The following is a 14,882-nucleotide window of genomic DNA, read 5'->3' as shown; positions in this document are numbered from 1 at the left end:
TTAACCCCACCCGTGCTAAAAAAAAATAAAAAATTAGATAGATAGATAGATAGATAGATAGATAGATAGATAGATAGATAGATAGATATAGGGTGACTTAGGTTATAGGTTAAACCTAAAGGAGAAATTTCATTTTACAACATTCCGAGATCCTTTTGGACGGTGTGTGTGTGTGTGTGTGTGTGAGTGAGATCAGAAAGGTAAGCGTAGGCTTTTTCTATTAATCATTTTATATATAATTTCTGCTTGAGGGTGCCAATAATTTTGCCCTCTTCATGGATGAGACAAGATGGATGGTGTGAAGGGTTTTTTTTTTTTTTTTTCATATATACATTTTTATTTTCTTACAAATCAGGAAGATAAGTGTTATGTAACAGGCTGTACAACGTAATAAAATACAAATAAAACCGACATCGACAAATAATAAAGTAATGATTGAAAAAAAAAAAGCAGCAAATGGGCCAACATCAACCCCAAAGTGTGTATGTTTGTGTGTGTGTGTGTGTGTGTGTGTGTATTCACATTTCAGTTTTATAGCAAGCATACTTTCAGACACTGTCCGTGGTGGCGAGGTGGGTGTCAAAACTTTCACTCAAGTAGTTTATAGTTGGCAACAAATTTTTTTTTTTTTTAATAATTATATTTATTTTATATTAGATATGGGGGCGGAGTCTAATTTGAATTGTCGACACTATGAAATAAAAAAAATAATAATCGACAAGGGCAAAAACCTGCGCGAGTGACGGTAAACATTCTTAAACAAAAAGAAAAGGGAAAAAAAAATGTAAACTCAAAACAGTTTAAACTTCATTTCCCAAAATGTCTTGAGACAAGATTTTCTTTTCTTACTTTTTTTTTTTTTTTTTTGATTTTACATTAGATGGATTTCAGAACACTGGAGCGTAAGAGTAGATTGAGAGGGGGAGGGGGGAGGGATAAATATTTACGAGCACAAAGGATTTTTTTATTCTGGCTGAGACGGGAGATAATGAAGTGGTGAACGCTCCGTCTGTTGCACCTTCAGACGTTACAATAATTAGCTTTTCGGTGAGAGAGAGAGAGAGAGGGGGGGGGGGGAGTGGAGAGGGAGAGAGAGAGAGAGAGAGGGGGGGGGGGGGGGGGTAATCTGTTCTTTTTTTTCCAGTTGTTATGATATTGGAGCGCGAGCAGAACCAGGAGGGGAGTTTGTACGGTTCCTCTGGAGTAAAGGAGGAGAAAGAGAATGACAAAGACAGTTCCACGCTACACAAGCCGGTGGTGATGAAAGACGACGTGAACTCCGTTTTTGTTTGTTTGTTTAACAGGATGTAGTAAAAATGTAACACTGTGTGCGACGTTTAAAATCTTCCCCTGTGTAAATTGGAACAGCGAGAACCTGAACCCTGGACTGAAGAGCTTCATGATCCTGCTTTCTTTAAGTCTGTTTCCTGGTTTTTTTTTTTTTTTTACTCTTTAGCGTGTGTCTTTGTGTAGCTCCAGGTGGGGGCGGTACTGAGTCTGTTTACCAACAGTAAAAAAGAAAAAAAACCCAGGCCTGTGCTACAGAGAGGAGAGGAGGAGAACCATCATCATCAGAGAGAGAGAGAGAGAGAGAGAGAGAGAGAGAGAGAGAGAGAGAGAGAGAGAGAGAGAGCGCCACAGTGAGCAAAATTAGGATACAAGGATAAAAACTGATGAAAAAAGAGCAAGGAAGAAAAAGAGAATAATAAATAATAGAGGGAGCAAGCGAGATGGATAAATAGAAGGAAAGACAGCAAAAAAAGAGTGGGATAGAGATAGATAGAAAGAGGAATCAAGAAAGATGGAAAAAGAGAGATAGAGGGATAATATATATTTAAATAGATAGATGGAGAGAGAGAGAGAGAGAGAGAGAGAGAGAGAGAGAGAGAGAGAGCTTGTCCGCTGGGGTCTGGAACATAAAGTGCAGGAAGTGTCTCCCAAAAAAACACTATCTTTAAATAAAAAAAAAAAAAGGGAAAAAATGGAGAGAGAGAGAGAAAGGAGCTTAATTTCTCAGAAAGCAGGACCAGCAGCCTGCTCTCTCTCTCTCTCTTCTCTCTCTCTCTCTCCCTCTCTCTCTCTGTCACTCGACGCGGATCAGCAGGCCGTACAGCAGGGTTCCTCCCTGCTCCTTGGTGATCCACTCGATCTCTGTGTTGTTGAATCGGGGATCGAGCGGTTCGCTGAGACCCAGAGACTGAGGGCCGACCTTGTAGGAGCTCGGACGCACACACACCTGGAAGCCCACCTGGGCGTGGTGACAGCGCAGGGAGCGAGGGTCTCGGAATCTGCAGCGCACACACACACACACACGAGTGTAAACGCCAACATTGTGTAAATACTCAACCTAAACATGTCCTGAACCTGAACTCTAACCCTACAGAGAGAGAGAGAGAGAGAGAGAGAGAGAGAGAGAGCGAAAGAGAGAGAGAAGGTGAGACAAAGAAAGAAAAGTCAGAGAATGACCAACAGACTGATTGAGGGATACAGAAAGAAGAGAATGAGAAGTACAAGAGACCAACAAAGGAAAAGAGAGGAATACAGGAACACAATCAAATAAAAGAGAATGAAAGTTAGATGGGGAAACGCAAGCGAATGAGAGAGAGAGAAAAAGAGAAAAGATGACAAACAGTAAAGAGAGAGAGAGAGAGAGGCACACAGTACGACTGTATTGTGTGTGTGTGTGTGTGTGTGTGTGTGTGTGAAGCAGGAAGTTGATGAGACGTACTGCACTTTAGGGGAGAAGATCTCGAGGCCGGAGTAGCGCATAGTGGGGGAGAGGTGCACGCGAGGAACCTCCCTCTCGGGGGCGCTGTTTTCCTCCGGCTCACTGTAGCTGCCGTGACCTTCCACCTTCACCGGAGACGGCGAGAACACGGACGAGGCGTCTGCTGCAGAGGAACAACACCATTCAGCCCTGTGTGTGTGTGTGTGTGTGTGTGTGTGTGTGTGTGTGTAAGTACTGACCAGGTAGAAGTTGACTGTGGTCCAGCGTGCGGCGCAAAGATCCTACACTCGTCCCGTGATACGCGATGTGCCACTTCTTATAGCTGTTCGCTATCTCACAGTGAGGCTTTATCCTGTAACACACACACACACACACACACACACTTTTACAGTTACACACAACCTTACTCACAGTTATACACACTTTTACACACACTTACACAGTTATACATACACTTACACTAACCCTGACTCAGTTACACAATTTTACACCCACACTTACTCACAGTTGCACACAGTTACAGTGAGAGTGTATATCTGTGTGTATGTGTGTTTATCTAATTGATTAAGTGTGTGTGTGTGTGTGAATGTAGATATGTGTGGAGGGTGAGTCAGTTCTCTGTGTGTGTGTAGATATGGAGTGTGTGTGTGTGTGTGTGAGAGAGAGAGAGAGAGAGAGAGAGACTGACCGCAGAGCGAAGCGGCACCAGCCGAAAGGCAGAGCGTAATCTCGTGGTGGTTCTCCACGTTTGTAATACGCCTCATCACCACGCAGCTTATGGCAGGACTCGCAGTAACAAAGGTTATACTTGGCGTCCTCATTGAAGTAGCCGTCTGAGAGAAAGAGAGAGAGAGATGTAATGGAGGTGTACATGTGTAGAGAAGGCGGGGTTAAACTGGTCTAACCTGGCAGTGTGAGCAGATCCTTAAATCTGGAGCAGAGAGCCTGGTACTCGCACGTCTTATTGGGGTTCACCTCAGGAGGAGGCGTCCAGCACACACTCTCCTTTATTCCTAAAAGAAACAAATCAAACAAGAAAATACAGTCAGGTATCCAGATCCAGGATCGTCTTCTCTGGCTGGAAAACACGTTCCTCAGTACTCGTCTACTGACATATGGTGAATCCCACAAATATAACCACACACACCTGCTTCACACAGGAACTCAACATTCCTCTCTCCAAATCATAATACTACAGTGAGCCTGTTAATGATACTGTACAAACTCAATGCTGAAAGTGTGGCAAAGAGTGCCAAAACTTTTAGACTGAGATAGATAAATCGATAAATAGATCTATAGATGGGTGGATGGAATGGCAATTTTACATTGGTATATAAAGACAGACAGACAAATGGATCTGTGGTGAGACAAAATGAGGTCAGACATTTTGAGAGAGAATAAACGAGTTGAGACAAGTTTAAACAGAGTTAAGACGAGGGTAGACAAGTTGAGACATAGTTGAGACAGAAATGAGACGAGTTGAAATTGATGAGACGAGTTAAGACAGAGTTGAGACAGAGATGAGCTGAATTTAAACAGAGATAAGACGAGTTGAGAAGTTTAGACAGAGATGAGACGAGTTTAGACAGAGTTAAGACGAGGTGAGACGAGGTTCACTCACCGTCCACCATGTCTGCTTTCTCCATGTCTCCTTGGCAGCGCACATCTCCACTCTCTGCCCCCACGGCCTCCATATGGCTGGTCACTATGGTAACCTGTTTAATAATTACATCCCTGTGTTATCATTTTTTTTACTAAATGTGTGTGTGTGTGTGTGTGTGTGTGTGTGTGTGTGTGTGTGTGTGTGTACAGACCTGTTCACACTGGCCGTACAGGTCGATAAGTGGATAGCATGGGCTCGGGATGTCCTGTGCTGCTACACCCTGGTCCATCCCATTCACATACAGGTGCAGACAGCTGTTAGCGTCCACCAGCAGACCCAACACCGTCCCCTCAGGACACGTGTCCAAGTTCGGACCATAGTTCTCACAGATCTGAGGAGGACAATGTGTACAATACAGAAAGAGAAACTAGATTAAACTGGGAAGGAATGAAATGCAGAAAAAGAAATGGATGGATGAATGGATGGATGGATGGATGGAAGAAAGAAAGAAAGAAAGAAAGAAAGAAAGAAAGAAAGAAAGAAAGAAAGAAAGAAAGAAAGAAAGAAAGAAAGAAAGAAAGAAAGAAAGAAAGAAAGAAAGAGGCTGACAAACAGGCAGATAGACAGTCAAAAGCGAGAAAGACAGACAGACAGACAAAAAACAAACAGGATGACGGACAAAGAAGCAGATAGAAACAGACGGATCACCTTCAGTGAGTTGTGGAAGGTAGAAAGACAGACAGACAGACAGACAGACAGACAGACAGACAGACAGACAGACAGACAGACAGATCACCTTCAGTGAGTTGTGGAAGACAGAGTCTCGCTGCAGCAGCCAGACGGAGCGTTTAAGGCAGCAGGCTGTGGAGGGGAAGTTGAGTCGATCAGGAGAGTGACCAATCACACCCAGAGAGAGAGACGACGTCCACGATGTGTTCAGTCTGTCTATCTGAAACTGGACACAAGGACATGAGACGTTTAGTATTTCGTTTTAAACGTTTAGACGTTCAAGTTTCAGAACATAAAATATAGCAACAAACTGTCAATCTGTGTATTTGTAGCTTCATGCAGGGTCAAAAAAAACGTGTGTGTGTGTGTGTGTGTGTGTGTGTGTGTGTGTGTGTGTGTGTGTGTGTGTGTGTGTCAGTCACCTGGAAGAGCTGCTGGCGAGGCAGAGCCTGTGCAGTGACCAGCAGGCCCTGGTTATAACTCGAGACTCGTTCGGCCGTCAGGTTCTGATTGGAAAGCTGGATGTTCTTCCCGTGGTTCTCCAGGAAGGACATCGCCACGGGGACCGCAGCAGGCTCGCTCTCGCACTGGACAGAGGACACAGGGATCAGAGTAAGACAGTGTGAGATGGTGAGTGATGCTGCGTGTCCTGTCCTGACCCCGTGACTGACCGCTGTGGACTCGTCCTCTCCCTCACTGCAGCTGTCCGAAGAGAGTGATGGAGCCTTTACACTGTCCGTATCCTCCACCACGGTGGAGCTGACAATGGACACGGCCGTCACCTTCCCGTACAGGTCCAGCACTGCGTACACGTTCTGACACACACACACACACACACACACACACACACACACACACACACACACACACACACACACACACACACACACACACACACACACACACACACACACACAGGATTACAATCTAACAGTGTTAACATATTTATGTGTGTATCCAGGTCATTCTGTACATATATTTGTACATGTGTGTGTCTCAAAGTGTGTCTCTTTTTCCCTGTCTCTGATTGTGTGTGTATATATATATATCTATATGTCTCTGTATATGTGTGTGTGTGTCTTTCTCTCTCTCTCTCTCTCTTTGGACATTGTGTGTCTCTACCTCTCTATTAAAGGTTGTGTGTGTAGCTATCAGTGTATTTCTCCATCTGTGTGTGTGTGTGTGTGTGTGTGTGTGTGTTTGCTTGCTTGCGTGCGAGCCTGTCTCATAGTTTATCACGTTGTGTGTCTCATCTCTGAGTATGTGTCTCTTGAACATGTGTCTCTCTCCCTGTCTCTGTCTATCACTTTGTGTGTGTGTCTCTCTAACTGTGTGTGTCTCCTAAATGTGTCTTTTTCTCCATGTCTCTAAGTCTATCACTTTGGGTGTCTCTTTTTCACTATGTGTCCCTTAAACATGTGCTTGTCTCTCTCCCTGTCTTTCTGTCAATCAATTTGTGTGTCTCTTGAATGTGTGTTAGTCTGTCTCACTGTGTCCCTCTCAAAATCTCTCTCACTCTATCTGTGTGTACTGTAGTAGTGTCTTTCTGTATCTGTGTCTCTTACTGACCAGGTGTGTGTCTCACAATAGGTGTGTGTGTGTGTATCTATATATACACACCTTAGCCACAGCAGTAGCTGCAGGTCCCATGTCCTCTCCATCGATGAAGACGTGCATTGTGTCATCGCTGCATCTCTTTACACCCACACGGTTTCCCACCTGCAGTAACACACCTGTTCATTCCCTCGACCTGTAGTAACGCGCCTCTTTATTCCCACCCGCTGTAACGCGCCTCTTTATTCCCACCCGCAGTAACGCGCCTCTTTATTCCCACCCGCAGTAACGCGCCTCTATATTCCCACCCGCAGTAACGCGCCTCTATATTCCCACCCGCAGTAACGCGCCTCTATATTCCCACCCGCAGTAACGCGCCTCTATATTCCCACCCGCAGTAACGCGCCTCTATATTCCCACCCGCAGTAACGCGCCTCTATATTCCCACCCGCAGTAACGCGCCTCTTTATTCCCACCCGCAGTAACGCGCCTCTTTATTCCCACCCGCAGTAACGCGCCTCTATATTCCCACCCGCAGTAACGCGCCTCTATATTCCCACCCGCAGTAACGCGCCTCTATATTCCCACCCGCAGTAACGCGCCTCTATATTCCCACCCGCAGTAACGCGCCTCTATATTCCCACCCGCAGTAACGCGCCTCTATATTCCCACCCGCAGTAACGCGCCTCTATATTCCCACCCGCAGTAACGCGCCTCTATATTCCCACCCGCAGTAACGCGCCTCTATATTCCCACCCGCAGTAACGCGCCTCTATATTCCCACCCGCAGTAACGCGCCTCTATATTCCCACCCGCAGTAACGCGCCTCTTTATTCCCACCCGCAGTAACGCGCCTCTTTATTCCCACCCGCAGTAACGCGCCTCTTTATTCCCACCCGCAGTAACGCGCCTCTTTATTCCCACCCGCAGTAACGCGCCTCTATATTCCCACCCGCAGTAACGCGCCTCTTTATTCCCACCCGCAGTAACGCGCCTCTATATTCCCACCCGCAGTAACGCGCCTCTATATTCCCACCCGCAGTAACGCGCCTCTATATTCCCACCCGCAGTAACGCGCCTCTATATTCCCACCCGCAGTAACGCGCCTCTTTATTCCCACCCGCAGTAACGCGCCTCTTTAATCCCACCCGCAGTAACGCGCCTCTTTATTCCCACCCGCAGTAACGCGCCTCTTTAATCCCACCCGCAGTAACCCGCCTCTTTATTCCCACCCGCAGTAACGCGCCTCTTTATTCCCACCCGCAGTAACGCGCCTCTTTATTCCCACCCGCAGTAACGCGCCTCTTTATTCACTCCTGCTGTAACGCACCTCTTTATTCCCTACTGCAGTAACGCACCTCTTTATTCCCACCTGTAGTAACGCACCTGTTCATTCACCCCTGCTGTAGCGCACATGAGTATTTAATCCTGCTGTAAAGCACCTGTTAATTGTATATGTCTGCATTTGATTCTCTCACCGTCAGTCGGTCTAGCGAGCAGCCGAAGTTTTGTCTCTGCAGAACACCGTTGCGTCTGACCTCCGACCCGGCGAGCAGCCAGGTGACTTTTGACCTGAGTTGAGTGAGTGAGGGCGACAGGCCACTTAGGGGGCAGGAGGGCAGGTCCGGGGGTTGCAGGGTGGTCAGGCCGATATGTAGCGACCCAGACCACTGCTCATCCACCTCGTTAATCTTCACCTAGAGAAGCAGAGCGCAAAACTCTTCGATGTTGTACCACATGGTGCGGTAAAGATCAATACACCGGCACACATAAATGCAGGGGGCCATTCATACAACCTCTTCCAGAATCTCACCTCGAACAGTTCATCCGTCTTGAGCTCCTTTGTGCTGAAGACGATGCCGTGAGAATATCCTCCCACCCTGACTGCCTGGCAGCCATCTCCCAGCAACACCACGTTCTTCCCATGCTTGCTGTGCAGGCGATGAGCCACTCCTGCCACTAGAGGGAGACATACATACAAAACGATTTATTTAATAACAATGTTATTTATTAAAGGGAACACACGCACACACTTTTACAATCACACAAATATGCACACTTACGCAAACACACATTTATTCCCTCACTCTCACAAAACAATACAAACACACGAACCAAAAAAACCACATACACGCTCGTGATGTCGGGTTGTGCGATTATATGACGGCAAATTTTGCGATTTGATAAAATAAATACGTGTGTGTGGACACACTTTGAGAACGGTTTGCAGATTTTCCGTTACCGCTAACAAAAAAAAGAGCAGTTTAAGCAGTGCACGTGTGGTCACGTGACTTTGCCGCGCGGAGACCAGGTGAAGGTGGATGCCGAGAAGACGGACACTGAACTGAGAGGAACTATGCAGGATTTGCTGAATTAAAGTTGCTACATCACGTGGCAATATGACAAGTCTGTAACAGATCTCACTGGTTCCGGGTCGGAAGAAAGAGACGACATGCGATGGTTCAACAGACTTATTTTCTACACCCACTCGCGGTAATGCGCATCTTTACTCGAGGACAATGAGTAACTCGCACATACTACGGGTTGAAACGCCTTCACCTGGCAACCTCTGCTTTTCCACACACATCCCCATACACACAGTCAGCCCTGCCTGGTAGTCTCTCACAAAATGACAAACACAAACTTATAATTCAGTACAGACATACTCTTACAAACACACACACACACACACACACACACACACACACACACACACACACCACTTACACACGAACAAAAAGACACACAGAAATTTACAAACCAGTACACAGACATACTCACACACACACACACAAACAAAAACACACTCACTTACAGATACAAGTACACACACACACACACACACACACACACACACACACACACACACACACACACACACACACACACACACACACACACACACACACACACACACACACACACACACACACACACACACACACACACACTACCTGGTGAGTGTATTGGGAAACTCTTCTCTGTAATGTTGCTGGTGCACAAACTGTTGTCAAGAGGACCAGAGGAATTTGTGATTGCCACCTGAACACACTGACCGTACAGATCGATCACAGCAAACACGTCTGAAACACAGAGAGAGAGAGAGAGAGAGAGAGAGAGAGAGAGAGAGAGAGAGAGAGAGAGCGAGAGAGAGAGAGAGAGAGAGAGAGAGAGAGAGCGAGAGAGCGAGAGAGAGAGCGAGAGAGAGAGAGAGAGAGCGAGAGAGAGAGAGATTTGTATTAATAAATGAAGGAAGAAACAAAAGGAGGAATCAAGGAAGGAAGGGAGGAATGAAGGAAAGAATAAAGGAATGAAGGGAGGAAGGAATGAGGGAATGAGTGAAGAAAGGAATGAGGGAATGAATGAAGGAAGGAAGGAAAAAAGCAATGAAGGAAGGAATAAGGGGATGAATGAAGGAAGGAATGAATAATGGAAAAAAGGGAGGAATGAAGGGAGGAAGGAAGGAACAACAGGAGGAATAAAGGAAGGAAGGGAGGATTGAATGAAGGAAGGAAGGAAGGAAGGAAGGAAGGAAGGAAGGAAGGAAGGAAGGAAAAAAGCAATGAAGGAAGGAATAAGGGGATGAATGAAGGAAGGAATGAATAAAGCAAAGAAGGGAGGAATGAATGAAGGAAGGAAGGAATGAAGCGAGGAAGGAAGGAACAAAAGGAGGAATGAAGGAAGGAAGGAAGGAAGGAAAGAATAAAGGATTGGTGGAATGAATAAAGGAATGAAGGGAGGAAGGAAGGAATGAGTGAAGAAAGGAATGAGGGAATGAATGAAGGAAGGAAGGATGGATGGATGAAATCAAGATCCAAAAATCCTTAATGATGCACACATACGGCCATTAAAACCGTCCGTGTGGAAACACAGCAAACTTTATGTTTGTTTGGTGTCCTGATGATTTATGTGATAATTACTTTAAAACATTTACAAGAATATTTAGTCTTCATGCTCTATGTTTATTTTGGTTTCACTTATAATAAACATACATTTGCATAAAGCATCAATATTTGTTCATGCCCATGTTGTTTAGAGAATTAAAAACTTGAAAGGTATTAAGTTTTTTGGTACATTTAGGACAAATAATAATGTGCGATGTCATTAGTTAACTCATGATAATATACATATCAATATATAAAAGAGCTGTAGCTTCGTTTATTTTAGTAATCGAGTATTCCACCGATTAGTCCAACAATTAATCGAGTAATCGGAGAGGGAGTACTTTATCTTTATTAAAGAGCAACACTAAATATTCAAGAGAAAATAAGACGGGTCTCTTAAAATTAACGTCATTTGTCCCTTTTTAGCAAAATTTAAATTTTTATTGCTGAACTTGCAATGAAAACTAAACCCTTTTAGTGTATTTAATTGCCATATTACAACAAAATGCAAATAAAATTAATAAACAATTAAATAAAAATATAAAAATTTATTTCAGATTACATAAAAAAATTTAAATAAAAAAAAGTTAAAAGTACAGTGTTTTCTTTATGTCTAAGTTTCAAATGTTCCCAAACGTTGGAAAAGTTTACCTGTCCAAAGCACTCCAGAGTTTAATAGGTGGAGTGTCAGTTGTAATGGTCCGTGGGGAAACACAATGCTTCATGTGTAGTTAAATGGTCCAAACCGAGCATCAAGGCAAATAATTTGTCTCGATGATTTTTTGTATTTGCATTACTCGAGAAATTGTTCCAGCCCTTATGTATGTATGTATGTATGACTATGATATATATATATATATATATATATATATATATATATATATATACATACACACACACACACACACACGTGTGTGTGTGTGTGTGTGTGTGTGTGTGTGTGTGTGTGTGTGTGTGTGTGTGTGTATGTATGTATGTATGTATGTATGTATATATATATATATATATATATATATATATATACATACATACATACATACATACACACACACACACACACACACACACACACACACACACACACACACACACACACACACACACACACACACACACGTGTGTGTGTGTGTATGTATATATATATATATATATATATATATATATATATATATATATATATATATATACACATACATACATACATACACACACACACACACACACAGTGGAAGGGGGAGTGGTGGCTCCAGCGGTTAAGGCGCTGGGTTACCGATCGGAATGTCGGGGGTTCAAGCCCCGGTATCGGGGCAAGGCCCTTAACTCTCTATGCTCCAGGGGACCCTTACGAGAAAATCAAGGACCGTGACGTCGGAGCGACGTGGGGCCGCCTTCCCGTGGGCTCACCACCTGCAGGAGGGACCGTAAGGGACCGGTGCTGAGAGGATTGGGCAGCAGTCGAAGGCGGGGGCCTTGACAGCCCGATCCCTGGACACGGAGAAGTGTCTGTGGAATCTGCTTAGACTGCTGCCCCCACGACCCGAATTACGGATAAGCGGGAGAAAATGAAATGAAACAGTGGAACCCGCTTATCTCGACCTCGGTTAACTCGACAACCCTATTAAATCGACGTTTTTTAAGTGGAACCGCCAAATTCTTGCTTTTTCTAAGCATTTTTTATCGGTTATGTCTTTTTTATGTCGCCGAACCCTGATATCTCGAGCACAAGGGGGTAAAAATTTGCCATTTTACGTCGGTTATCTCGGTGCAGCCGCAGAAGAACTCGCGAAAGTGGCAGAAAAATCAAACCTTACAGATGCTCCAGGTGTTGTATTGTATACTGGTGAATCTCTGCTGTTAGTTAGTGCACACATGCCTTTTGTTGTTAAATGTTATGCGATGAACGGGAGGCGAAAGTAAAAGCGCGGCGCTGAACAGCACACGGGAGAACGTGGGATGAGCAGCAAAAGCATAGAATGAACACCGGCAGGATCGGGGGGGAATCCGCGATGCGCTTTGCATGGATATGCGTGTATATATATATATATATATATATATATATATATATATATATATATATATACACACACACACACACACACACACACACACACACACACACACACACACACATATATATACAGTGAGGAAAATAAGTATTTGAACACCCTGCGATTTTGCAAGTTTTCCTGAAATTGTCATCGTAGGTGCATGTCCACTGTGAGAGACATAATCTAAAAATAAAAATCCAGAAATCACAATATATGATTTTTTTACTATTTATTTGTATGATACAGCTGCAAATAAGTATTTGAACACCTGTCTATCAGCTAGAATTCTGACCCTCAAAGACCTGTTAGTCTGCCTTTAAAATGTCCACCTCCACTACATTTATTATCCTAAATTAGATGCACCTGTTTGAGGTTGTTAGCTGCATAAAGACACCTGTCCACCCCATACAATCAGTAAGAATCCAACTACTAACATGGCCAAGACCAAAGAGCTGTCCAAAGACACTAGAGACAAAATTGTACACCTCCACAAGGCTGGAAAAGGCTACGAGGAAATTGCCAAGCAGCTTGGTGAAAAAAGGTCCACTGTTGGAGCAATCATTAGAAAATGGAAGAAGCTAAACATGACTGTCAATCTCCCTCGGACTGGGGCTCCATGCAAGATCTCACCTCGTGGGGTATCAATGATCCTAAGGAAGGTGAGAAATCAGCCCAGAACTACACGGGAGGAGCTGGTCAATGACCTGAAAAGAGCTGGGACCACCGTTTCCAAGGTTACTGTTGGTAATACACTAAGACGTCATGGTTTGAAATCATGCATGGCACGGAAGGTTCCCCTGCTTAAACCAGCACATGTCCAGGCACGTCTTAAGTTTGCCAATGACCATTTGGATGATCCAGAGGAGTCATGGGAGAAAGTCATGTGGTCAGATGAGACCAAAATAGAACTTTTGGGTCATAATTCCACTAAACGTGTTTGGAGGAAGAAGAATGATGAGTACCATCCCAAGAACACCATCCCTACTGTGAAGCATGGAGGTGGTAGCATCATGCTTTGGGGATGTTTTTCTGCACATGGGACAGGGCGACTGCACTGTATTAAGGAGAGGATGACCGGGGCCATGTATTGCAAAATTTTGGGGAACAACCTCCTTCCCTCAGTTAGAGAATTGAAGATGGGTCGAGGCTGGGTCTTCCAACATGACAATGACCCGAAGCACACAGCCGGGATAACCAAGGAGTGGCTCTGTAAGAAGCATATCAAGGTTCTGGTGTGGCCTAGCCAGTCTCCAGACCTAAACCCAATAGAGAATCTTTGGAGGGAGCTCAAACTCTGTGTTTCTCAGCGACAGGCCAGAAACCTGACTGATCTAGAGAAGATCTGTGTGGAGGAGTGGGCCAAAATCCCTCCTGCAGTGTGTGCAAACCTGATGAAAAACTACAGGAAACGTTTGACCTCTGTAATTGCAAAAAAAGGCTACTGTACCAAATATTAACATTGACTTTCTCAGGTGTTCAAATACTTATTTGCAGCTGTATCATACAAATAAATAGTTTAAAAATCATACATTGTGATTTCTGGATTTTTTTCATGTAGGACATGCACCTACGATGACAATTTCAGACCCCTCCATGATTTCTAAGTGGGAGAACTTGCAAAATAGCAAATACTTATTTTCCTCACTGTGTGTATAAATATATATATATATATATATATATATATATATATATATATATATATATATATATATATATATATATATATATATACATATAAATACATATATATATATTATATATAAAAATCATAAATAATTTTTAGATCCCCTGCTGATTTTGCCCTGAAGACAGAATATATATATATACAGTACAGACCAAAAGTTTGGACACACCTTCTCATTCAGAGTTTTCTTTATTTTCATGACTATGAAAATTGTAGATTCACACTGAAGGCATCAAAACTATGAATTAACACATGTGGAATTATATATGGAATTATATACATAACAAAAAAGTGTGAAACAACTGAAAATGTGTCATTGTAGGTTCTTCAAAGTAGTCACCTTTTGCTTTGATTACTGCTTTGCACACTCTTGGCATTCTCTTGATGAGCTTCAAGAGGTAGTCACCTGAAATGGTTTTCACTTCACAGGTGTGACCTGTCAGGTTTAATAAGTGTGATTTCTTGCTTTATAAATGGGGTTGGGACCATCAGTTGTGTTGTGCAGAAGTCAGGTGGATACACAGCTAATAGTCCTACTGAATAGACTGTTAGACGAGTGGCCATCATTACTTTAAGAAATGATGGTCAGTCAGTCCGAAAAATTGGGAAAACTTTGAAAGTGTCCCCAAGTGCAGTCACAAAAACCATCAAG

At 43.8% G+C, this 14,882-nt stretch overlaps 1 protein-coding gene and 1 long non-coding RNA gene across 4 annotated transcripts in view; one reads left to right on the top strand and one right to left on the bottom strand.

Annotated features, from left to right (window-relative positions):
* Nucleotides 1-211: 211 nt before the first annotated feature.
* neurl4 (neuralized E3 ubiquitin protein ligase 4) overlaps nt 212-14,882 on the bottom strand; it is a 28,552-nt gene continuing 13,881 nt past the window's right edge. The window contains exons 16-29 of one of the 3 annotated variants that reach the window (XM_083557423.1): nt 9,569-9,697; nt 8,428-8,573; nt 8,093-8,311; nt 6,681-6,779; nt 5,732-5,875; nt 5,483-5,647; nt 5,128-5,286; nt 4,543-4,722; nt 4,350-4,443; nt 3,634-3,741; nt 3,417-3,561; nt 2,968-3,080; nt 2,729-2,888; nt 212-2,288 (exon numbers count right to left, since the gene is read on the bottom strand). In XM_083557423.1, the coding sequence (XP_083413549.1) occupies nt 2,084-2,288; nt 2,729-2,888; nt 2,968-3,080; nt 3,417-3,561; nt 3,634-3,741; nt 4,350-4,443; nt 4,543-4,722; nt 5,128-5,286; nt 5,483-5,647; nt 5,732-5,875; nt 6,681-6,779; nt 8,093-8,311; nt 8,428-8,573; nt 9,569-9,697 (2,066 nt within the window). In that variant the 3' untranslated portion in view covers nt 212-2,083. Of the gene's footprint in view, nt 2,289-2,728; nt 2,892-2,967; nt 3,081-3,416; nt 3,562-3,633; nt 3,742-4,349; nt 4,444-4,542; nt 4,723-5,127; nt 5,287-5,482; nt 5,876-6,680; nt 6,780-8,092; nt 8,312-8,427; nt 8,574-9,568; nt 9,698-14,882 lie in introns of all 3 variants that reach the window. The other 2 variants (XM_083557422.1, XM_083557421.1) reach the window with 2 other exon arrangements.
* Nucleotides 8,587-9,044, top strand: LOC310735054. The gene is made up of 2 exons (XR_014536211.1): nt 8,587-8,816; nt 8,878-9,044. It is a non-coding gene; the product is annotated as an uncharacterized lncRNA (long non-coding RNA).

This window comes from Silurus aristotelis, assembly GCF_946808225.1.
Source record: "Silurus aristotelis genome assembly, chromosome: 12".
In the NCBI taxonomy this organism is placed as follows: Eukaryota; Metazoa; Chordata; class Actinopteri; order Siluriformes; family Siluridae; genus Silurus; species Silurus aristotelis.
The sequence above is the reverse complement of the archived record's forward strand: the minus strand, read 5'-3'. Positions and strand labels throughout refer to the sequence as shown.